This window comes from Tamandua tetradactyla, chromosome 12, assembly GCF_023851605.1.
Source record: "Tamandua tetradactyla isolate mTamTet1 chromosome 12, mTamTet1.pri, whole genome shotgun sequence".
NCBI classification, from domain to species: domain Eukaryota; kingdom Metazoa; phylum Chordata; class Mammalia; order Pilosa; family Myrmecophagidae; genus Tamandua; species Tamandua tetradactyla.
The window spans coordinates 24456682-24483028 of NC_135338.1; the positions used below are offsets into that span (position 1 = coordinate 24456682).

General features: G+C 35.4%; 1 protein-coding gene across 25 annotated transcripts in view; it reads left to right on the plus strand.

Moving 5' to 3' along the window:
- GPHN (gephyrin) overlaps window positions 1-26347 on the plus strand; it is a 750954-nt gene that overhangs the window by 607627 nt on the left and 116980 nt on the right. For all 25 annotated transcript variants that reach the window (XM_077122754.1, XM_077122739.1, XM_077122741.1 and 22 more), the window contains one exon: window positions 16913-17050. In XM_077122754.1, the coding sequence (XP_076978869.1) occupies window positions 16913-17050 (138 nt within the window). The remainder of the gene's footprint in view (window positions 1-16912; window positions 17051-26347) is intronic.

Below are 26347 nucleotides of genomic sequence, written 5' to 3' on the forward strand. Positions count from 1 at the left end.
GAACACCCATGATGCCTATGTTTGTGTGCTTCATGCTGTCACTCAAATCCCTGAGACTCTGCTCAATTTTTTCTATTCTTTTCTCCATCTGTTCTTCTGGTGATATGTTTCTCATGGTCCTGACTTCTAATTTGCTGATTCTTTCTTCTGCCTCTTCAAATATCTTGTGTGCCTGTAGTATATTTTTAATTTCCATTATTGTGCCTTTCACTTTTAGTTTCTATGTTTCTTTTTATACTTTCACATTCTTCTTTTTGCTCACTTTATTAGTTAGGATTCTCTAGAGAAACAGAATCAACAGGAAACACTCGCAAATATAAAATTTATAAAAGTGTCTCACGTAACCGTGGGAATGCAGAGTCCAAAATCCACAGGGCAGGCTATGCACCTGACAATTCCGATGGAGGGTCTGAATGAACTCCAGAGGAGAGGCTCACCAGCTGAAGCAGGAAGAGAGCCTGTCTCTTCTGAATCCTCCTTAAAGGCTTCCGGTGATTAGATTAAGCATCACTCACTGCAGAAGACACTCCCCTTGGCTGATTACAAATGGAATCAGCTGTAGATGCAGCAGATGTGACCATGATTTAATTCTGTGAAATGCTGTCATTGCAACAGACAGACCAGCACTTGCCCAACCAGACAAACAGGTACCACCACTTGGCCAAGTTGACACATGAGCCTGACCATGACACTCACACATTGTCTTCTTAATATCCTTTAGTTCTATATCTGTATTTTCCTTTATCTCCTTGAATTGATTTAGGAGACTTGTTTGAATTTCTTTAATTAGTTCCAAATTCTGTGTTGCCTCTGAAGTTTTAATTTATTCCCTTGGCTGAGCTATATCTTCCCATTTCTTAGTATGGCTTGTAATTTTTTGCTGATGTGTGGGCATCTGATTATCTTGATTCATTAAATCTAAAGATCAGTTTCTTCCTCTTGTCTAGGATTTTATTGTTGATTGGCTTTGTGTTGAGGCTCTTCTTTGACACTTGCTCTATCTTATTTTAGACCTTTAGAGTAGCCAGGTTTAACTGTTCAGATATTCTGTGCTCTTCTTCATCTGATTCTTGCCCTGGATATGCAGTACAGTTTTTAAGATTGCACTTTTTATACAATTGCTTCACCTTTAGGAGAAAACTTTCTTGCCTCTGTTTCTTTTCTGGGAATATTACTCTGTTCTGTTTGTTTTTGTGCAGAATTTTATTGAATCAGCTCCTCTGATTTGATAAAATTCTCTTCTTCACTTGGTGCCTCATATTCCTTACAATTTTCACTTCTGGGAACCATCTGGTCTTACATCAGTTACATTTGAACACCTCCCCATTCCCTTTTTTTTTTTTTTTCTGTGAGACTTTTCTGCCTCCAGTTTCTTTCCTGTCAAGGTATCCTGCCCCAAGGAGACAGATAGGGTCAGTCTAAAAAGGTGGGTCACTTCAGAAAAGTCCATTTGACATTTAGGTGGCCCAGCCAACAGAAACAAGATTGAGTGCGTGCATCTCTTGCCAACAGTTCTATATCTCTATCCCCTGCTCCCACTCCTTCCCCCAGGGTCGCTTTTTTATGAACATAACTTAGCAGCTGGTGTTCTTCTCTGGTTCTCTGCAGACTTTGGACCCTGTGCCTGGATATACATGGGGTTCTAACTTGCTTACTCTATAGTCTGCAAATCCCAAACTGCCTGGGGCCAAGTGAAGGGAAGGGATCCAGACTGGGAGGTCTGGGACAGAAATTTCTTACCTGATGTTGGAGATTATTGTTCTTCTTCTTCAATTCAGTGTTTGGGGGTCATTCTCCAGTCTTTCTAAGAGTTCTAAGCAAGTGGACTTTATCGTTTTATTAGCTGATCCTGAAGGAAGACTTTCCCAGGGAATGTTTTACATCACCCTTTGAACATTTTTTGTTGGGTTCTCTTTTTGTTGTTGCAAAATAAAGTTCTTTTTATATTCTGGATACTAGTACTAGACCCTTATCAGATATATGTGATTCGCAAATATTTTCTCCCATTCTTTAAGTTGTCTTTTCACTTTCCTGATAATGAACTTTGATTCACAAAAGTCTTCAGTTTTGATGAAGTCTGTTTTATCATTGTTTCTTTTGTTGCTTTTGCTTTTAGTGTCATATCTAAGAATAATTGCCAAATTCCAGATCATGAAAATTTGCCCTTGTATTATCTTCTGATTTGTGTGGTTTTAGCTATTATATTTAGGTCTTTGATCCATTCTCAGTTAATTGTTGTATATGCTATGGCATAGAGCTCCAACTTCATTCTTTTGCATGTGGATATCCAGTTTTCCCAACAGCATTTGTTGAAGAAATTCTTCTTTCTCCGTTGCATGTACTTGGCACCCTTGTCTGAACTTTCAATACTACTCCATTGTCCAATTTGTCTACCCGTGTGCCAACACCACATTGTTTAGTTATTATAACTTTGTAGTACATTTTGAAATTGAAAAGTGTGAGTTCTCCAAACTTGTTCTTTTTCACAATTATTTTGGCTATTTGGAACACCCTGAATATGAGGATTAGCTTTTCCTTTTTCACAGACATTTTGATAGATTCTGTGTTTAATCTGTAGAATACATGGGTAATATAGATAAATTGGGTAGTACTGACATAGTAACAATATCACGCCTTCCAATCCATGAACATGGATGTCTTACCATTTATTAGACCTGCTTTAATTTCTTTCAACAGTGTTTTGTTTTTCATTTTAAATTTTATTCTTCTTTTTAGTCAATGAATTTGTTTTACAAATACTATTACAACAAGTTAGGTAACCAAGGTTTCAGGAGAGCAACTCTTGTACATGAAGAACACTATTACGTGCTCCATTTTTCTGCAAATAATTCTGTTGGTTAGATTAACAAAATACCATCACAGTAACAGAGTGGGGTTTTTTGCTTGCTTAAGCCATAGATTAATACACTTATATTTACAAAAAGCCATAAACAAATATGCATTTCTCCTTTATTAGGAGATTTTAAATATATGTTTAAACTGGAAAGCAGTGACGATTCTAAATCATAATGAAATTCTAAGTAAAGACTTTGTTTTGAAACTCACATTCATAGGCAACTATGATCAATGCAAACTCTTTTGTCTACTAAGTTGAGTTCATGTGTCCCGGATATATATTATTTCTTTCAGCAGTGTTTTGTAGTTTCCAGTATACAAGTCTTTCACATCCTTAAATTTATTCCTAGATATTTTATTCTTTTAGATGCTATTATTTATTTATTTATATATTTATTTAGTTTGCATAGGCAGGCATCGGGAATCAGAGCCGGGTCTCCAGCATGGCAGGCAAGAACTCTGCCTGCTGAGCCACCGTGGCCCACCCTCAACATTGCTTTTTAAAAGAATATAAAGCTCCAAATTAGCTTCCTATGTGGTGGGGGTACAACACTGAACAAGAATTTTTTCATATTCTAGTATGAAATGTGCAGTACTAAATACACAATGTGTTAAGTTTTCATGAATATCATAATATCAAGCAACCCAATTATAAATGTGAGAAACACCTTATATTCCGGGCCATTGCCTAACCCCATCCAGGCTCTATACTACTTTTAGAGGCTTTACTATAAATTACACTCCCTAAAGATGAACCTCCTGATCTCAAAAATAACCTGTAAGGATTTGTTTACAACATTATAATTAAGTTATTAAAATAGGTAGTACAATACAATGAACAAAACTAATTTTCCATTTCCTTATCACTTGATCGTAGCCAAAAAATTATCATTATCATATTTTCTTATTCTCCTTTTTCTTTTGCCTACTGCTTTGGCTCTTTAACCACCTTTTGTTTTCTAATTTCCCATTTTAACCACTCAAGTGCACAAGTTAGTGGTATTAATTACACAAGCACAATATCTTGCTACCTTCACCACCATCCTTACTAAGACTTTTTGGCGCTCCAAACAGAAACCCTGCACACACTAAACAGTAGCTCCCCATTCCTCTTCCCAGCCCACAACCCTGGTAACCTGTAATCTTCTTTCTACCTCTTTAGAGTTTCATATTCTAGATATTTCATATAAGTGCAATGATAGAATATTTGTCCCTTTGTATCTGACTTATTTCATTCAACGTAATGTTGTCAATGCTTTCACTACTTTTTAATAAAGGAATAGGAATCAGAGAGCAAAAACCTAGTTTTCAGCCTATTTCAGCAGTTGTGAAAAACAGGCAATTTCTAGTAAAGAAGACATTGAAACGTTGACGAGAATAAATTTTGAAATTTTGTGTTGTTTATCCATACTGCCATCTTCTTTATCAACCTATATAGTCTAGACTGAATAAAATTTGCACTTACTAATTAATTCAATAAAAACTTTCTGTGTAACTATAGTGTATCCAGCATCTTTGGAATTGATGTCAAGCATCATTTCCTTCCTCAAAGAGCTGAAAATCTAGTTGAGAAAACAGAAATGTATATAAATAAGTATAATTAGCATGAGACAAATACAAATGCAATGAGAACCATAAGATAGAGTAGTGTATAGTGCTTCAGGGCAGGAAAAATGGCTCATGCATTGCTTCATAAAGGAGGGACAATTGAAGAAAGTTTGTGGGTTTTTTTTAACTTTTATTTTGAAGTCATGTCAGACTTAAGAAAAGTTACGAGAATACTATAAAGAATTCCTGTATACCTTTCACCCAGATTCCCCTAATTGTTAACAGTTTGTCATATTTGCTTTATTATTATCTTTCAGCATATTTTCCTGAACTATTTGTGAGTAAATTGCAAATATAATGCCTCTTTTACCCCTAAATACTTCAATGTATGTTTCTAATGTATACTAACCAATAGCAGTTATCAAAATCAAGAAATTAACATTGCCACAATATTATTTTCTAATCTTATTCAAATTACATTTTGTCGATATTTATAAAATGTTCTTTTTTGTAGCAAAAGGGAAAAAACATTCCCCCCCTCCCCACCCCAATGAGATCCAATCCAGAATCATGCATTACATTTAGCTATTATTTCTCTTTAAGCTCCTCTAATCTGGAATAGTTCCTCATTTTTTATTTTGTCTTTTGAGTCCTTGGCATTTTTCTTAAAGTTTTTTATAGTAATATATATATAACTCAAATTTTCCCATTTTAATCATTTTAAGTACACAAATCAGTGGTATTAATTACATTAACAACATTGTGCTATACTATCACCAACATCCATTACCCATCCTTTTTTTTCTCCTCAAATTGAAATTCTGTACCCTTTTAGCAATAACTCCTCATTTCCCTCACTCCCCATTCCCTAGTAACATGTAATCTACTATCTTTCTCTGTTAATTTCCTTATTCTAAGTATTTCATATCAGCATGGGCATACACTATTTGTCTTTTTTGCCTCCGACTCGTTTCATTCAACATGATGCCTTTTATGATTCATCTATATTTAGCATGAATCAGAAATGACCTTGATATTTTTGAAGAGTAAAATTATGTTTCTTTGTAGAATATCCTCAGATTTGTGTTTTTCTGATATTTCCTGGTGACTAGCTTCAAGTTATGCATTTTTGTTACAAATTCCTCAAATGTGATTTATGTTCTTCTCCTTATGACATTCTGCTGTAAGAAAGAGTTATTTATTCATTTCTTCATGTATATTAATATATATTCATGGATTTTTATTTTATTCACTGGATTATAATTTAGTAAATTATTCATTCTTCTAATTAGTCATTCTTCTAATTTACGTTGATGCTCAAAGTGTCCCAGGTTTGATCACAGGAAATCCTTTAAGCTGACTCCAAGGTTCTTTTGACACATTCCGACCATTATTTGAGTACTTCACTGAAGAAAGCTGTGAAGGAAGAGTAGTAATTTGCCAGGAAAACAAAAGGATGAGAGAAAAGTTACTCTAGACAGAAAGAACATTGTATGCTAAGGCAGGAAAATATAAAATCATATGGCATATTCTGATATCTGCAATATTATCAGTTTTCTATATAATGGAATAATGAGTGATGCAGCTAAAAAGGTAAGCCATTAACAGACTTACATACTGTTCTAAGGAATTTGAATTTCATACTGTGGGTGATAGTGAACCATTGATATAAATAATAGAAAAAAACGTTTTGTGACAGCAATGCCCTGTTTTATATCTTTTTTGTTTGTTTGTTTTGGGTGCACAGGCTGGGAATTGAGCCCAGAACTCCCGCATGGCCGGCAGATATTCTACCACTGAACCACAGGTCCACCCCCACTTGTTTTAATATCTTGGTGTACAGAAGTTGATTCTAGAAGTACTTTCCTTTAATTTGTCTTCCAAGAGAATAACAATCCTTTCAGCCATGCTTTCTAGGTCTGTCAGGAATACCTAAGGCTCATTTATCTTGAATGACCAAGTAGAATCACTTATAAAATTATTAAACTGAGGACAATACAGGAGATTATTTTCACATATACCAAGTACCCCATTATCCCAAGCATTTGAAATTTACCATTGCCTGTGTTTCCCTAGCTCTTTGGACACAGTTTCTGTTTAATTGTATGATTTATGTGAAAGACTAAAAGCTCTGTACATCTGAAATACAACATTCTTTGAATTACCAAAGGCTCTAACTATGTAACATGAACATATTTCTATCATATTTGCTCTTTAAGTTTACTAGGAAAGTTGTTAAGTGGGTTGCTTTTCAGAGAAGTCTAGAAAATAGAAATATTATTAATTCAAGCTGTAAATTTTATAGGAAGTAGAGGCAGTAATGTTAATAGGGCATGACAAGTCTCTTTACTAAAATTTTCAATATATCCAAAGAATGAATAATCATTTATGCTTTAGGTAGTTTTGAGAACTCTTGTACTGATTGTTTTGAATAAAATTTCTCCTGAGGTTTAATCAGCTGTCCTTGAGTTTAATCAAGAAGAGCCTGCATGAGCATCTTATTTCTCCTGTGTTCTGTTGTACGATCTGAAAGCGTTTTTTCTTCCTTTATGTTTAATTTTAAAAATGGATTTTTTTCAACTAAGATGAAACATTGTATATTAAGAATTGGCGGGTTAAAATAATGCATTGAAGTAGCAAAAAATTTTCATTGGTATAAACAGCTCCATTTCCAAAGATGGCCATGTTGCAAGAAAAAGGTTACTACTAGATTAAAAAGATCCTTATTGTTATTCTTTGCTCAGTACGACGGAAGCCATATGTATTTTCTGTGCACTTGTGAAGGACTTCTAAATCATACACATTGCCATAGTATTTAAACAGATTATTGGTGGTGGCAGTGCAGAGTGAGCCACCATACCCTTTTTTGCACTGAGTTTTTATATCGTTCTTTAGTGACTATTACTGCTGCATAGATAAAAGGAAATCTCAATAATGTTTTGAGTACTTTTCCTGCAAAGATTTTAAAATAAAATATAGTCAACCCCATGCCTGGACTTATGAACCAGAAAATATAAAAGTGATAAGGTAAATTTTACTTATGGAAACCTAGGCTTATTAAAGAAACCCCTAGATCATCTATCTTTGGCCACTTTGTAATTGCTTTAATCTTAGAAATCTACTTCAGAAAATTAAGCATATTGCAGAGGAATCTGTCAATTGAGGTGTTATAATAATCCAACCCGTTATTCTTTGCTCAGTTCAGACAGCTGCTAGTGGGGAGGATATCTAGTGCTCACCCCCATCCCCTTATAAAGGTCTGTATCCTAAAATATTTGTAATTTATTTTTGCCAAATTAGTTAACCTACCAACAGATTATCAGTAACAGCCACACATGACCAGCTGATTTTACTATCATAAATTAGAATAAATCTTCTTTGAACACTATGATCTTCTCAGTAAGAAGTGCTTTCAGAGTTTTTGTTTTGTTTTGTAGTATGAATGAGTTAAATGGTGTTTGTGACCATCAGTATTCATTTGCAGCGCAGCTATCAGAATGCATTTATGACCATAAAACAGTTTTTGCTTAAAAAATTATCTTCTCCTTCCTTTCCTACTTCTATCTAAATGGATCTTATGGGCCATCCAATAAAAACTAACAGGTAGGTTGTAGCTCATCTGGCCTTGAAAAGACAAAAGTGAATGCTTTTGTTCTCCTCACTTTTTTTCCTCTTGTATCAGACATCTATAGCTGGGCTCAGAATCAAAAGAGGGGTGGAGTGTGGGGGAAACATTCTCCCCCCCCCTCCCCATTGAGTTCTCTAATGGCCCAAGACAGTAGAAAGTGCTTTGGGGCTATAACTTGGCAAATAATAAGAGAAGTCAGAGATAGCTATTCTTACATTTTCTGAAGCTTTCATTTTCAAGCTCCTTGAAATGGTGAAATCATTGGTCATAATAGGAAATCATTGAAACTATATTTCTTTAAAAAATGGAACTATAACTATTTGCTTACTAGATTTTTTTGGAAATGTATGCCTTCTAAAAATGGGCAACGCTTGGGAGGCCTCTGTGACAGGCCCTGAGCAGTATATGTGAGTGCCATGCATCCTCAGCCTGGGCCTCCAGCTTCAGATACCTCTGTTGTGTGTGTGCCCTTGTTGTTGTCCCTGGAGAATTATTTTCTAATTTTGATTTGAAAAAGAGAACATCAGGTCACCTAGGTCAATGGTTCTTAAACTTATTTTAGCTACAATCTTTTGTTAAATGGAATCTTATATGGATACATAATCATCTTGCATGTTAAGAGAGATGCGACATAACTGAGTATGTTGATGTTATTTAGTAGCTGCCTTAAAAAAGACAGCTAATATTTATTTCATTAATTTTATTGCTGTATGAGAAGATAAGTGACAGATACTATTTTTCTCATATTTACAGGAGCATGTTAGCCCTTCTTTATTCATGGAGTAGCTGACTGTTACTAACGTGTGATTTGGGGTGGATCATGAGAAACCTCTTGGCTCATAGAAGGTGCTCAGTAAATATTAATTGAAAACAAGCACACACTCACCCCTACCTGCTGATGTGCCAGAGAATTAAAATACTACTTCTTTGAGACATTCCTTTCAGTTAATTTATTACCTAGAAGACCCCTGTGTTAAGTAAATAATTTCATCAGTAAGCAACATTAATCCATTAGCATCAAAGCTTGTGTCACTTTGTGACACACACTCTGTAAATACTGAAGTACTTAAAGAAGTAGAAGACCAGAGCAGAAAGCACCAATTTCCTTTTCCTTCCCAGCTTTGAACTTTTTTTTTTAGAATATTTGCTTATTCACCTACATTTCCAGCATTTATTTAGCAACTACTGTAAATATAAGAAAGGCATTATTCTAAAAGTGGTGGAAGATACAAAGATTAATTAATTATAGGCCCTGCCCTCAAAGAGTTTACAGTCTAGCAGAGGTCAGGCAAATATCTAAATGTCTGTAACACAAGATAGAGAGTGCTAAGTGCCACAAAAGAAGCATAAACAACATACAAAATCATTTCAGAGATGGGAGAGATTTTTCAAGCTAGTAGATATGTACACTGTAATTTTCAAACAACAAAAAGACTACTACCAGTACTGTTAGAAAACCGCCAGATGGTTTACTTCCCTATTGCTCTTATTACTTATTTATTTTCGATCTTTTCTTTCTGCTGGGCTATAACATTCTTCATGGCAAAGTATATCTTAGTCTGTATTCCCACTCCCTAGCTACATTTGGTTCATAAAATGCACTCAATAAATATTCATTGAATGAAGGTATGTTTCACTGGTAATTAAGCTAGATGTCTAATAAGGAAACATCTTTTCTAGTCTATTGCAAAACATATTCAGCAGATAAACCTTGTATTATTTTAAAAATATAGTTTTCTCCTCAAAAAGTAAATAAATTTAAAAGGGAGGTCTTTTATAATAATTATACACATTTTGCACCATGACAAAAGTAAATCACATCACAGAAAAGATCAGCTTTAAGATCTTTTTAAGATAAAAACCAGAAGAAGCTACCCCAATAATTCTCTCCATTTAAACTGGTTCTGAGAATAGTTTTTTTGGCATCTGAATGACTAGGCCAGGACCTCAGTGAAAGTGAGTTATAGACGTGTTTTCATTTCAACTATAAGTGAATGACGTATTCTCACATAATCTTTTTTAAGGGTCATCTACAATTTTGACTAGAAAATGATATTCAAATTTAGTACTAAATGACCTCTAAGCTCCTTCTAGCTCAGAAAATTTTGTAATTTTATGATTGCCTGTGGGAAGAAATGTCACATTAAGAGTATGAATGTCTTCATCTGTCCTTTTCTGTGGGTAGTTAAGGCAATGTCATTTATCTTAGAGTAGAAAATCTTTGGAGTAATGTCTTTAAATCAACTCAGTGAACATATCTGGACAGTTGCTTGGGTGGGAGAAGGGTGCTAAATTTAATAATATGTAATCACCAGAAACTCACAGACTACGGGGGATGTATAACTTCACAAACCATTATGAGGTGGTTAAAGAGGTGGAAGCCTATTGGTCTCACATATCAAAAGTCTGGAATCAGGGGAGTTGGCAGGGTCAAGATGGTTAAAGTGAGTTGTTTCAGGGTTCCATACCCCCACAGAAGCTTAGTATAACCAATAAGAAGTAGCAGAAATATCTTTTGCAATGCTGCAGAAAATAGTTAAGAACTGCAATAATGGAGCAATCACCAAATCAAGAAAAAGACTACTTAAAAGTTGTACGATCTCCCTGACCAAAAGAGGGAAAAGAAGTGTAATTAATAAAGTATCAGTGGCAGAGAGAGTTCAAATAGAGTCGAAAGGCTACTCTGGAGGTTGCTCTTACGTAAACTTCAGGTAGACCTTGCTACCCATCATAACCTTCCATCCCCAACCAGGACCATTCCAGCCAATCCTAAAGACACATAGGGTAATATATAAGATTATACAAGGGTTCCAGGCACCAGAGTAACTTTCCGGAAATCTGCAACCTCCAGATGTGTCCCTGGTCCCGATAAGTCCTGAAACCTAGTCCAGTCTCTCCAGAACATCAGATAGTTCCATCTCCCTACCCCATATTAGTGGCAGACCCTTCCAATATCAAAAATATAGAATTGCCATAGCCCAAACAACCCCACAGAGAAGTATGGAAAGATCAAAAGTGATGGTGGAATTATACATAGGAGATAGGACTTAACAAATGACTATGAATCCTGACTCATTAAATTGATATCTCTTTTAGTCTCTAGTATTTTCAGGGCAGCTAGAAGTAAAAACCTAAAACTGTGAAATTATAACCCATGTCAAAGTCTGAAATATGTTCTACAACTTATTGTGGTGCTGTTTGCTTTGAAATTTATAGCTTTTTTGTATATATGTTATTGTTCACGGAAAAAGTAGATTGTGATGATAAAGTATTTAAGCCCTCTAGCCTCCTATATTCTGGAGCAGCTAGAAGGAAAAATAGGAGTGGATCATATAGTAGCCCAAGACAAACTCTGGGATCTGTCCTGTAACCACTTTTTGAAGAGTACTTTGAAAACTTTGCTTTTTTATTTCTTTGCTCTGTATATATATGTTATACTATACAATAAAAAAAGTTTTAAAAAGTTGTAGGATCTCATGGCCCTTCCCCTACCCCTCACTGACTCTGCTCAGAGGCAGCCTGAGCTCCCAAAGTGGATCAGTGTCCTAGTTCCAGAGGTGCAGAGTAACCCTCATGTAAACACTGGGAGAATTTATGTCTGACCCAATGTTTCTGGTGGTAGCCTGAATGAGTTGCTGTCTCAGAAATGCACATGGAAGGCAGTTCTTCTACCAGACACTGTGGGAGGGTGGGCCACAGTGGCTCAGCAGGCAGAGTTCTTACCTGCCATGCCAGAGACCCGGATTCTATCTCCAAGCGCCTGCCCACACAGAAAAAACACTTTGGGAGAGCAGTCAGACCATGCTACCTGGGTCAATGGATTGCTGGCTGTAGGAGGTACAGTGCACAGCCCAGGACAATGAGGAAGCCATTTTCTAGGGAAGAGGAAACATTCATAACTGGGTAAACAGGGGAATTCCTAGAGCCACACACACATGCCCAAGACAAGACACAAGCACAGAAAGGACCAGAGAGGGTCCTTTGCTTCTGTCAGCCTAGAGCTATTCTCCAAAGTCATTATTTGGATGTGTCCTGAAGTAGGCTACTCATACAGGTCAATATTCAAAGACAGGAAAGACATTTTCTTTTTTTCTTTTTTCTTTTTTTTTTTTTTTTTTTTGGTTATCTCCTGATATCCAAGAAAAATACTGTGATAATACAAGGTGGATATAAGCTTAAGGAACAGGCACCTCAAAGTCTAAATTCCAGAAATAACACATTAAAATATCAAAATGTCTAGGTTTTAACAAAAGCTTATAAAACATATAGGGAAATAGGAAGCAATGGCCCAGGCAAATGAGAAAATTAAAGCATTAGAAATCATGAACAAGAAGGACCAGACTTGGGACATTCCAAACAAAAACTTTTTAAGAGAGGCCCTAAATATGCTCAAAAGCTGAAGGAAAACATGGGCAAAGAACTAAGGGAAATAAAGAAAATAGTAGATGAACACAAAGAGAAAATCACGAAGAGAGAAAGAAATTTTGCAAAGGAACCAAACAAATTAAAAATTCCCTAGAGGGGCTCAACAGCAGATTGGAGCTGGCAGAAGAAAGAATCAGTGAACTTGAATGTGAGAAAATTGAAATCAGTTGGAAAAGCAGAAGGAAGAAGGAATGAAAAAATGTGTACAGAGTCTAAGGAACCTGTGGGATATCATAAAGCATACTCATATGGGTGTCCTAGAGGAAGAAAGAAAGAAAAGGGCAGAGAGAATAGTCAAAGAAATAATGGCTGAAAACTTCCCAAATTTAACAAAAGACATGAATATATATATACCCAAGATGCTTAACAAACTTCAAATGAGATCAACACAAATAGACCCATGCCACAGCATATTATAATCAAATTGTCAAATGCCAAAGATGAAGAGGGAATTCTTAAAGCCACAAGAAAGAAGCAACATCTCACATAACAAGAGACCCTCAATAACATTAAGTGATGATTTCTTACTGGAAACAACAGAGGCAAAAAGGCAGTGGAATGACATATTTAAAAATAGACACCCAAGAATTCTATTTCTAGCAAAATTATCTTTCAAGCATGGAGGAGAGATTAAGACATCCCAGATAAACAAAACCCAAGTCTATTTGTCACCACTAGACTGGCCCTACAAGAGAAGTTAAAGAGTTCTGCACATTGAAAGGAACTAGATGGTAGATCAAAGCCACAAGAAGAAATTGTTGTAGCCCTCAGCTGAGGGTTACAGTATGGATTAATACAAATGCCAGTGCTGTTATATTTTTGGCTTGTAACTCCATTTTTTACTTCCTATAGGATCTAAAAGGCAAATGCATTAAAATATAATAATAATTGAGTGATTTTGGGCTCTTAATGGCTAAACTTGCAATTTGTGACAAGAGCTGCATAAAGATAGGGGACAAAAGGATATTAGAACATAACTTAGTTTTGAAGTTAAGTTGGTCTCTAAGCAAATAAGAGTGTAATAGGTACTTGATGTTAAATTTAAGTCTCACAATACCTGAAAAGAAAATATTGGAGAATGTGCACACTTCTAGAGACAGAAATTAGAGTATAAGTTGCAAAGGCAGCGGACAGAGAAAATGAGGAATTAATACATAATGAGTATAGGGTTTCTGTTTGTGGAAAAGGGAAAGCTTTAGTACTGAAAGGTGGTAAGGATACTGCAACATTGTGAATGTAATTAATGCCACTGAATGGTATGCTTTGGAGTGATTAAGATGGGAAAGTTTGTTTTATATATATATATATAGCCATAACTATAAAAAAGAAAGAGCACCCAAAGAGACGATGACAATTGCAGTACATGATCCTGGAGTTACTCCTTTTCTATTTACTCTTGAAACCTACAAGATTCCAAGGAGAAATCCAAATTATGCTTGAGGATATAGTGCTCCAAGAAGTCCCTTTTTGTCTTTAAATTATTCATTTATTAATTCAACAGATATTTATTTTTTATTGCCTACTATGTGCCAGGTACTATTCTAAGCTTTGGGGATAACAACCATGAACAAAAAATTCCTGCTCTCATGAAGCTTACATTCTTCTGAGAAGAGAAGTCTATGAAGAAATGTGTGTGAGTGTGTGTGTATCTCTCCTTGAAAAAAACTGAAGTAGAATAAGGGTTGTACATAGTGATGATAGGTATTATTCTATATAAGAAACAAAGGTTTCTTTGATGAGATGATATTTGAGTAGAGACCTGAAAGAAATAAGCTTTTGGTTGGAGCCAGGTGAATATCCTGGAAAGAGTCTAGGTAGAGGAAATAGCAAGTGTAAAGGCCCTGAGGAGAAATGTTGATGATATGTTCGAGGAAAAACAAGGAACCAGTATGACTGGAGCACCATGAACAAGGTGATATGATAGGAGATGAGAACAGTGAGAACCATAATGTCTTAGAGGCCGTAGCAAAGATTTTACTGTAACTGAAATGGGAAGTCATTGAACAATTGTAAGCAGAGAGGTTAACGTGATTTGACTTAAAATATTAAGAACCACTGTAACTACTGTGTGGAGAATAAATTATAGTGGGGCAAGGATAAAAGGAAGGAGTCCAGTTTTGAGGCTATTCATTTTTCCATGAAATAAATGATTATTTGGACAAATGTGATGGTAGTGGAGATGATAAATAATAATCATATTCTACATATGTTTCAAAGGTAGTTTAGAGAGAGTTGTGGCAAAAGGAAAACTCAGGATGTCTCCAAGTTTTGGCCTAATAACAGGAAGAATGGAGTTGCTATTTACTGAGGTAGAAATTGCAGAAAAATAAGATATCTTGTGAGTGGTATGGAAATGTGGGGAAGCAAGAGTAGTTTTGGACAGATTAATTTGAGTTGCCTGTTACACATCCAAGTGCATGTGGGATGATTTACAAGTCTGGATAAATAAATTATCTACCAATTATTGGATGATAGACAAATCTAGAATTGAAGACAGGGTGGGATTAAAGACTTAAAGTTAGGGGTCTTAATCTACAAAGGTTTCATGCACTAGGGTAACTTTACAGAAACTTACACCCTCCACATGCATCCCCAGACCAGAAAAGTCCTGAAATGCAGAGGGGCCAGCCTCTCAAGAACATCAACTAGTTCCATTCCTCTATCCTATATTATTGACAGCCCCTTCAAACATGAAAAAGTTAGAATTGGCGTAGGCCAAATACCCCTACAGAGTGGGAGAAAGATCAAAGGTGATGGTGGAGTTATACCGAGAAGGTAGGGTTTAACAAATGAATATGATTGCTGAATCATTATATTAGTATTTCTTTTAGTCTCCAGTATCTCAGAGCAGCTAAAAATAAAAACCTAAAATTGTGGAATTGTAACCCATACAAAACTCTGAAATCTGTTCCACAACTAATTGTGGCAAAGTGCTTTGAAATTTATTGCTTTTTTGTATATATGTTAATTTTCACAAAAAGAAAGAAAAAGTCAATTGTTATGATAAATGCACAGCTATATGATGATATTGTGAACCATTGTGCATTTTGGATGATTACATGGCATGTGAATATATATCAATAAAAATTTTTTTTGTAATTTTTAAAGGATTCTGTAGACTAAAACACAAAAAAAAAAACGCAAAAAAAAAAAAGTGAGGAATCTTACTGCCTTAGGACTAGAAGAGGTCACTTAGGAAGTGAGTAACTAATATTTTCCATTATCTGTTTTTTAGAGCAAAGAAAATTTTTTATGGAACGCTAATCAAATTCAAGTTTGAGGTACTTTAATTTACTAACCAGTTCATTAAATGTTCAAAATTTAGTATAGTGGATGGGCCACGGTGGCTCAGCAGGCAAGAACGTTTGCCTGCCATGCCAGAGGACCTGGGTTCGATTCCCGGTGCCTGCCCATGTTTAAAAAAAAAAAAAATTTAGTATAGTGGTTAAGGATATTGTTTCTGAAGCCAGACAATGTACATTCAAATCCTGGCTTTTTTGTTACTAGCTGTGTGAGTTAGATCAAAATGGTCTTTCTAAGCCTCTATTTCCACATCTGTAAATAAGGCTAATAATGGTTCCTACCTATAAAATTGTTGGGAAGTTTTAATGAGTCAATTTAGAGGAGTGTCAGACACAGTGCTTGAAAATGATTAGCCAATATCATCATTAAATTTCACCAAGTTGCGACACATCATGTAACATGGCTAACTTGATTTAACTGTTTGTTGCTATTATTATTAATATGGCAGTTTCAGGTTTATAGAAAAATCATGCATGTAGTAAAGAGTGCCCATATACAACCCCCCCACATGCACACACACAGTTTTTCCTGTTACTAACATTTTGCATGGTACCTTTGTTATAATTGATGAAATAATATTATTATAATTATACTAAGAATTGTAGTTCATAGTTTACATTAGAATTCACTCAGTGTTGTATAGTTCTGGGTTATTAAAATTTTTATTCTGGTAACATGTATCCAACCTAAAATTTTCCATTTTATACACTTTCAAGTAAACAATTCACTAGTATCAATTACATTCACAATGTTTTATCACCATCAGCATCGTTCATTACCAAAACATTTTTCCATCACCCCAAACAGAAACTGTGTACCAATTAAGTATTAACTCCCTATTCCCCACACCTACCTGAGCCCTGGTAACTTGTATTCTATTTTCTGACTTTATGAATTTGCATATTCTAATTATTTCATATAAGTGAGATCATACGATAGTTGTCCTTTTGTGTCTGACTTATTTCACTCAACATGTTAGCTTGATTTAATAGTCTCTTAGAACAGGCTATGTTTTGGAACCAGAAAAAATTATTTCTCACTCTGGAATCTTCATTTGGGACATGTGAAATTGAGAGTTGATATTCGTAATAATTCCCACTTTTAAATTAGTGTTTTAGCATCATGGTCTCAACTAATTTTCTTCCTGTTTAGGTCACAGTGCCGTCGATATCACCAAGGTGGCTAGAAGACATCGCATGTCTCCATTTCCTTTGACATCTATGGACAAAGCCTTCATCACAGTCCTGGAAATGACTCCGGTGCTTGGGACAGAAATCATCAACTACAGAGGTACTGTATATTTACCCATTGTCCGTTCTTTTCTTGATTTTCTTCCAAGTATGAGTCATATAATAATAACACTCAGTCTTCCCGAAATAAAAATAATTAACTATCATCATTCTTTTGGGTTCCTATTTCTATTCAAATCTAACATCAGTCTTAAATATACACTGGGTAAAGCACCCATTAAGCCTCCTTTTATTAAAAATGGACAAAGGTCAACTATGTTACTACTGTCCATCGAAATATCAACATTGTAAACTAAAGAGAGGGTTATTCCACTGAGTGAGGAATATAGTTTACCTTGACTCTGATGTCTTTTCCATCAGAAATGGGAGATAATTTATGTGTCTTATATTCATGTTTTCCTGTTGTGGAAAACATGTATGTAAAATATAATAAATACATCAGCTTACCCATGGAATTTATAATAAGCAACCAGTCTAATCTCATTTTTTCTACTTCATTTGTCTTATTTTCTGGTCTTAGTCTCTTGGCACCTTGAGGGCAGCTTGTAGAAAGATAATGGAAATGTAATCTTCCCCAGCATTTTCAGTTTTTTAGTCAATGACTTCCATTTCTAAAAATTCAACATAAGTATTAGTGTGTTCTGAATAAAATATTTCTCCTTAATTACTTTATTATATGGATAGAAACAGCACAGAAGGACCTATTTTATAAATAAATGTCTTTGTTCATAGAATCATAAAATTTTCAAAATAGAAGGAACATTAGAGAGTATTTTTATTAACACCCTAATTTTCAGTGAACAAACTCAGAACAGCAGAGAAGGAATAGAATTAAGGTCTCATGATTTCTATTCTTCTTTTTACTACCATATTAAAATATAAAAATAAAATAATGACAGCGTATCAAATGATATTATCTAAAATTAGAAGACCTAAAATAGTAAAATAGCATATGCCAAATTTTAGTTCTTTAATCCCTGACCCTACTTAGAAAAAATTTGTCTTTACACAGTTTGAACTCATCTACATCTTTGACTCGAATTCTTGTAGAATTCAGTTTATCAGGCTTAAGATTTTTCTTGTTTTATTTCTCTTTAAAGAAAACAAAGATTAGAAAACTCACATAGCATTAGGGAATTAATAAAAAATTTATTATGTGACTCCAGAAATCAACTTTAATACACAATATTCAGGTATTCACCAAGACATTTTCAGAAAATATAAGCATAAACTTACCTCAGAAAAAAATTTAATGGTACTTTAGTATTATAGAAATTAATTAAGCATCCCTGCCCTCTTGTAATTTCAAGAGAATTTCTCTTAACATCAGTCCTTAGAAAAAATCTCATAGTGTATCCCAGGCACAATTAAACAGAAACTTCACTTCTTTTAAAGAAAAAAAAAAAAGAGTTGAAAATTGCCATTTCTATTTTTCCTCTAGGAAAAAAATTGCTGTCAGATGGATTCTTTTTCCCTTCACGTAATTATTTCCCTTCATTTGTTCATCAGATCAATTGTTACTCATAAGTTAAACTCTTCATAAGTGGTTAACTTTTTTGTCAGTTTCTACCAATGATGATGACAAATATTAATCAAGTTTGAATGGAATCAAACTCAATTTTTAATAAAAGAGTATTATAATTACACCTGCCAGATACTTTATTCAGGTGTCTAGAAAACACCAGCTAATAAAAAACACAATTCTATTTGTTCAACAAATATTTATTAAATATCTACTATGTATCATGTACTATGTTAAGTCCTAAATATACAAAGATGAATAAAACAAAATTACTGTGCCATAGGTCCCATAGCCTAGTGCAAGAGAGAGACAGGTCAGAAATATAACTTGTCTCCTTTAATGGCTCCTGTGAATGATTGCGTTCCTTTATCAATTCCTTGAATAGAGGCTTCTTTAGAATTTAGTTGTTGGCCCAAGAGTATGTAGAAGAAACAAGTGGTATAGAGGTAAAGAAAATAAGTTTAGTATTGATCATGCTAAATTTATGAGCAAAAGATATATGATAGAATGGTATATAAGTTTGGAGCTCAGGCAAAGTCTGGACTGATACAGATTTAGAAATCATTTTATAGGTAGTACCTGAAACCACTGGCATGCATGAGGTCATCCAAAGTGTTTCTTCTACATCCTCTTGAATCCACCCTTATTCTCCATCCCCACTGCTATTGTTTTAGTTTAAATCTTTATTATTAACTTCTTGAATTATTGCAAGTCTCCTTGACCCCAATAAGCATCCTCCCAATCTATTCTCCAATTTGATGCCAAAGTGTTCTGTTTCATTTGAAAGTTTGTTGCTAATATTCCCTACATCCATCTCTTCAGTCATTCTCCCCATGACCTCAAGGTAAAAATCTAAACTCTTTGACATATTATATAAGGCCCTCTGTACTCTAATTCTTTCTTACTTTTTTCAGTTTCTTCCTTTACCTCCTCTTCGGCAGCACTTGTTTTTTTTTTTAAACCTGCCATGCTGTCTCTTTATCTTATTTTCTCTTACCTCCAAGCCTTTGTCTACACTATTTTTTCCTTGGAACAACTTTATACTACTTCTCTACCTGACTAACTACAATATATTATTTAAGATCAGGCTTAAGAAGCCTCTCCTCCATGAAGATTTTTCTGATATCCACCTTCTTTCCATAGCTGGGTAAAGTACCCTTCTTCCATATTCCCTTTGCACCTTGTTTATATGTTTAATGACACAGAATGGCTGACATATTTATTTGCTCTTGATAGGCAAATGCCCTAGTAAATAACTTAGGTATAGAAAAATAAAGTGCTCAAAGTATGAATCACTATACATTGAATTGTAAGTAAAAACAGCCTGTAATTCTCTTATTAAGGAGAAGTAATTCTCCCCAGAAAAAGGATTAGAAACTCATTCTCTCTGCACTCTAAAATGTTAATTTTATCAAGAATATCTGCATTTTAATAAGCAAACCTTCATTGTTCAGTTTGATTTCATATAGATACACCTCTAAATATTTAGTTTCATCCATTAATCATGGAATAAGAAAGGTACTTAGGGTGGCAGGTTGCTGAAATGTCTTCACAGTTCTCTGAAATCCCAAATATTTTTGCCTATGCAAATACTCTGACATTTACAATTAAGAAGACCCTAGAGTATAGCCTATGTTTTATATGAGAAGTCCACTGAACAAGTTTGAAACTATAGCATCTCTACAATGATTTTTGTATGTCTGAAAAGATTTAACAATAGCCCCTGAAAACTCAGGATAAATCATATACAGAAATAACTGACTTTTTGCTGTGAATGTTATAGACATAGGGTAATCCTATATAGAAATTTTAGAGTATGGTATATTAAATACTTAGAATGTTATAGTAAGAACATAACTTGAAAATCAAGTATTCTCTACTATTTTAAAGTCAAGAGAACTGAGGACCAAAGAAGTATAATAATAATCTTAAAGTTAAACAAATACTTATGATTAAAAACAACTAGAACCTGGGTGGGCCACGGTGACTCAGCAGGAAAGAATGCTTGCCTGCCATGCCAGAGGACCCGGGTTTGATTCCCAGTGCCTGCCCATATTAAAAAATAAATAAATGAATAAAAACAACTAGAACCCAGACATCTTGATGATGTTCTTTCCAAATTGCATCTCAAATCAATATGAAAATTATTCTTCCAGAGAAATTGCCTAGATGTGCATGCATGTGGAAAGTGTTTGCTTATGTGTTTATTTAAATTGCTTTGGCTACAAAGGAATTTTCTGTTGTCTTTGGCCTGTCCTTCTCATTTCTACAATTTTTAACTGTTAACTGCAAGCAAGTCCTTTAAGGAGCAAGAAATGTTTCGCTGACTATAAATAACTTTCCTTTGTTTTTTTTGGAGAGGCATACGTGCATAACAAGGGACAATAATATTTGTGAGACTGCTATTTAAGATTAATCTTCTTTACTTATAAAATGCATGACATGAATAAATTACATCACATCTTATATGACGCTAGTTACTGTAAAGCAGATTAAAATAGTCTGATACCATTCCCTGAAATCCCCAATCTTTTCCAGCTAACGATGGAACAACTATGAGCTTTTAATAGAAGAATTTTGCTTTCGTGCACTCTTTATTTTAGATTATGAGCTCTAAGCTTTCTTATTTGGGATTACCTGACCAAAGACCTTAACACATTCTTGAGTTTTTGTGTAAAAAGCTTCAGCAATTCTGGTTAAGGAACCTTCAAGCTTTATGATTGGAACTTAGTTTGAAGAATGAAGTGCTTTTCCTGTCTGATTTATAGTTAGTTGCCTGAAGATAGGCAATTATCTTAGGCAGAAACTCCCTACCCTCTAGAATAAATTCAGAAGCTCCTGTTTCCATACAGCGAGAGTCCTCACTAAGGTGGTTCACAGGTCATTCTGGGAATTCATTACTCTTCCTGATGATTCAGGGTCTATAAGAGAATATAATAAAAAGAGGTAAGGTATACTGGAAGGAACTTTGTCATCAGACACACTTTCACCTTGCTGTCCCTCGAGTTAGCTGAGAGATCTTGAGAAAATTAAAAAAATTTTCTGAGTCTTATTTCTCTTATAATGGGAATAATATCTACCCAATAGGGTTATTATAAAATACTATTAATGGAGATAATATATGTAAATCATCTTGCTTTCACTAAACTTTATTTGAAATTTAATAATTTTCCCTTCCCTCCCTTCTCCACGTAAGATTCTAAGATCATAGCCTTAAGATAAACTCTTGTAAGTTAGAAAGAATCAAAGCTAGAAATCCTTGGCTCAGCAATATTTGTTGGTCCGTACTAACAATCTCTGGATCGCATGTATTTTGATGTAATTAGTTTACATCCCTCCCATCCAAGTCATTCAGTTATTCAGGCATGTACTCCCTGTCTCGTTAGAAAATCTTGAATTTGATTGAGTTACAGCAATTTTCACTGTTTTTCTGCTATCTGTGTTTTATCTTTATAAAATTGAATCAGAGAATTAAAATAGTTATTCAGGTATTTCAGATGAAAGTCTATATGTAGGTACAAATTATATATATATATATATAATCCAAATTATTGCCTCCAGTTTCCATTTCTGTCTAGTAAAGACTTCATCTAAAATAACCCTGTCTACTTATTCACTTATAAATATCTCCTGAGATATTGGTCTGTGCAGGCATTTGATCTTTCCATAAATGTGGCCCCTTAAACTCATTCATAATCCTTACAGGTATGCTTATCTCTTTAGACTCCTTAGTCCATGAACTTCAAAATATGCTCCTCTAATTATATCCTTCTGTTTCTGCATCTTATTACATCATTACCTTTGTTCTTCTCCCTGTACTTTTCAAATATGACTATCATTCCAACCTCTAAGTAACTGTGCTTTATTGGATTTATCTGCTGTTAAAATAAGAAAGAATTTTAAATATGATTATTAATTTTCCATTCTTTTTGAATACTTTATGTTTTCACATTTTTAATATTCATTTTTTATTTAGTATAGTTTATTTAGTAGTCTTTTTACCCAGGATCTATTTGCTATGCAAAGGCAGAATCTATTTTGAAATAGTAATAGCATTTAGGATTCAGGATATGAACAATGGAAAAGTGTTTCATTTAAAATGGAAAGAGAACAATAAGGGACTTCCTGGAAGATGGCGGCTTAGTAAGACGCGCGGATCTTAGTTTCTTCTCCAGGACACCTACTAGGGGAGTAGAAACGATACAGAAAGCGCCCAAAGCCACAACAGAGATAAAAAAGACAGCGTACCCCATCCTGGAACGGCTGGCTGGCTGAGAGAAGCAGCTCGGGTGAGATCGCCGAGGCGCGCGGGCCTTACCGGGCGGGGTGGCAAGCGGCCGGAGTTACTCCCTTCCCCCTTCCCGGGCCGGCTGGGAGAATTGGAGAGGTGGTCCCCTGAAACCAAGGCGACTGGCGCCCACACCACGCGCAGCCCCCGGACCAACTGAGAGAATTGGATCGGAAACCCCCAGGCCGCGGAGAACGGTGACCCCGTGACTCCCGGGGAACGTGCACTCTCTCGGGCGGGCCGCTGCCGCTGGCGCCCTCCCGCCATGCTTGTTGCCCAGGGCCGACTAGGAAATTCGGACGGGCTCTTTCCCTGGCTGCGGCGACCAGCAACCCTCCCTGCGTTCGGACACCCTCCCTGCGTTCGGACACCCTCCCTGCGTTCGGACCCCGGGCCGGCTCAAGCCGCTTCGGCTAGTGAACCCCCAGGACGGCGAGAGTTTTCCAAAGTTTAAGGTCCCACAGCACCTTTTACTGGTGGGACCCGCAGACAAACGTGTGCCACGAGCGCCACCTACTGGGCAGGATAAGAAAAACAGAACCCAGAGATTTCACAGAAAAATATTACAACCTTGCTGGGTCCAACACCAAGAGAAATCTGAATAAATGCCCAGACGCCAGCAGCAGAAGATAACTGTCCACGCTCAAAAGATTGAGAATATGGCTCAGTCAAAGGAACAAACCAATAGCTCAAATGAGACACAAGAGCTGAGACAACTAATGCTGAATATACGAACAGAAATGGAAAACCTCTTCAAAAATGAAATCGATAAATTGAGGGAGGACATGAAGAGGACATGGACTGAACATAAAGAAGAAATAGAAAAACTGAAAAAACAAATCGCAGAACTTATGGAAGTGAAGGATAAAGTAGCAAACATAGAAAAAATAATGGATAGCTACAATGATAGATTTAAAGAGACAGAAGATAGAATTAGTGATTTGGAGGATGGAACATCTGAATTCCAAAAAGAAACAGAAACTATAGGGAAAAGAATGGAAAAATTTGAACAGGGTATCAGGGAACTCAAGGACAATATGAACCGCACAAATATACGTGTTGTGGGTGTCCCAGAAGGAGAAGAGAAGGGAAAAGGAGGAGAAAAACTAATGGAAGAAATTATCACTGAAAATTTCCCAACTCTTATGAAAGACCTAAAATTACAGATCCAAGAAGTGCAGCGCACCCCAAAGAGATTAGACCCAAATAGGCGTTCTCCAAGACACTTACTAGTTAGAATGTCAGAGGTCAAAGAGAAAGAGAAGATCTTGAAAGCAGCAAGAGAAAAACAATCCATTACATACAAGGGAAACCCAATAAGACTTTGTGTAGATTTCTCAGCAGAAACCATGGAAGCTAGAAGACAGTGGGATGATATATTTAAAATACTAAAAGAGAAAAACTGCCAACCAAGACTCCTATATCCAGCAAAATTATCCTTCAAAAATGAGGGAGAAATTAAAACATTCTCAGACAAAAAGTCACTGAAAGAATTTGTGACCAAGAGACCAGCTCTGCAAGAAATACTAAAGGGAACACTAGAGTCAGATACAAAAAGACAGAAGAGAGAGATATGGAAAAGAGTGTAGAAAGAAGGAAAATCAGATATGATATATATAATACAAAAGGCAAAATGTTAGAGGAAAATATTATCCAAACAGTAATAACACTAAATGTCAATGGACTGAATTCCCCAATCAAAAGACATAGATTGGCAGAATGGATTAAAAAACAGGATCCTTCTATATGCTGTCTACAGGAAACACATCTTAGACCCAAAGATAAACATAGGTTGAAAGTGAAAGGTTGGGAAAAGATATTTCATGCAAATAACAACCAGAAAAGAGCAGGAGTGGCTATACTAATATCCAACAAATTAGACTTCAAATGTAAAACAGTTAAAAGAGACAAAGAAGGACACTATATACTAATAAAAGGAACAATTAAACAAGAAGACATAACAATCATAAATATTTACGCACCGAATCAGAATGCCCCAAAATACGTGAGGAATATACTGCAAACACTGAAAAGGGAAATAGACTCATATACCATAATAGTTGGAGACTTCAACTCACCACTCTCATCAAGGGACAGAACATCTAGACAGAGGATCAACAAAGAAATAGAGAATCTGAATATTACTATAAATGAACTAGACTTAATAGACATTTATAGGACATTACATCCCACAACAGCAGGATACACCTTTTTCTCAAGTGCTCATGGATCATTCTCAAAGATAGACCATATGCTGGGTCACAAAGCAAGTCTTAACAAATTTAAAAAGATTGAAATCTTACACAACACTTTCTCGGACCATAAAGGAATGATGTTGGAAATCAATAATAGGCAGAGTGCCAGAAAATTCACAAATACGTGGAGGCTCAACAACACACTCCTAAACAACGACTGGGTCAAAGAAGAAATTGCAAGAGAAATTAGCAAATACCTCGAGGCGAATGAAAATGAAAACACAACATATCAAAACTTATGGGACGCAGCAAAGGCAGTGCTAAGAGGGAAATTTATTGCTCTAAATGCCTATATCAGAAAAGAAGAAAAGGCAAAAATTCAGGAATTAACTATCCATTTGGAAGAACTGGAGAAAGAACAGCAAGCTAACCCCAAAGCAAGCAAAAGGAAAGAAATAACAAAGATTAGAGCACAAATAAATGAAATTGAAAACATGAAAACAATAGAGAAAATCAATAAGGCCAGAAGTTGGTTCTATGAGAAAATCAATAAGATTGATGGGCCCTTAGCAAGATTGACAAAAAGAAGAAGAGAGAGGATGCAAATAAATAAGATCAGAAATGGAAGAGGAGACATAACTACTGACCTCACAGAAATAAAGGAGGTAATAACAGGATACTATGAACAACTTTACGCTAATAAATACAACAATTTAGAGGAAATGGACGGGTTCCTGGAAAGACATGAACAACCAACTTTGACTCAAGAAGACATAGATGACCTCAACAAACCAATCACAAGTAAAGAAATTGAATTAGTCATTCAAAAGCTTCCTAAAAAGAAAAGTCCAGGAGCAGATGGCCTCACATGTGAATTCTATCAAACATTCCAGAAAGAATTAGTACCAACTCTCCTCAAACTCTTCAAAAAAATCGAAGTGGAGGGAAAACTACCTAATTCATTCTATGAAGCCAACATCACCCTCATACCAAAACCAGGCAAAGATATTACAAAAAAAGAAAACTACAGACCAATCTCTCTAATGAATACAGATGCAAAAATCCTCAATAAAATTCTAGCAAATCGTATCCAACAACACATTAAAAGAATTATACATCATGACCAAGTAGGATTCATCCCAGGTATGCAAGGATGGTTCAACATAAGAAAATCAATTAATGTAATACACCATATCAACAAATCAAAGCAGAAAAATCACATGATCATCTCAATTGATGCAGAGAAAGCATTCGACAAGATTCAACATCCTTTCCTGTTGAAAACACTTCAAAAGATAGGAATACAAGGGAACTTCCTTAAAATGATAGAGG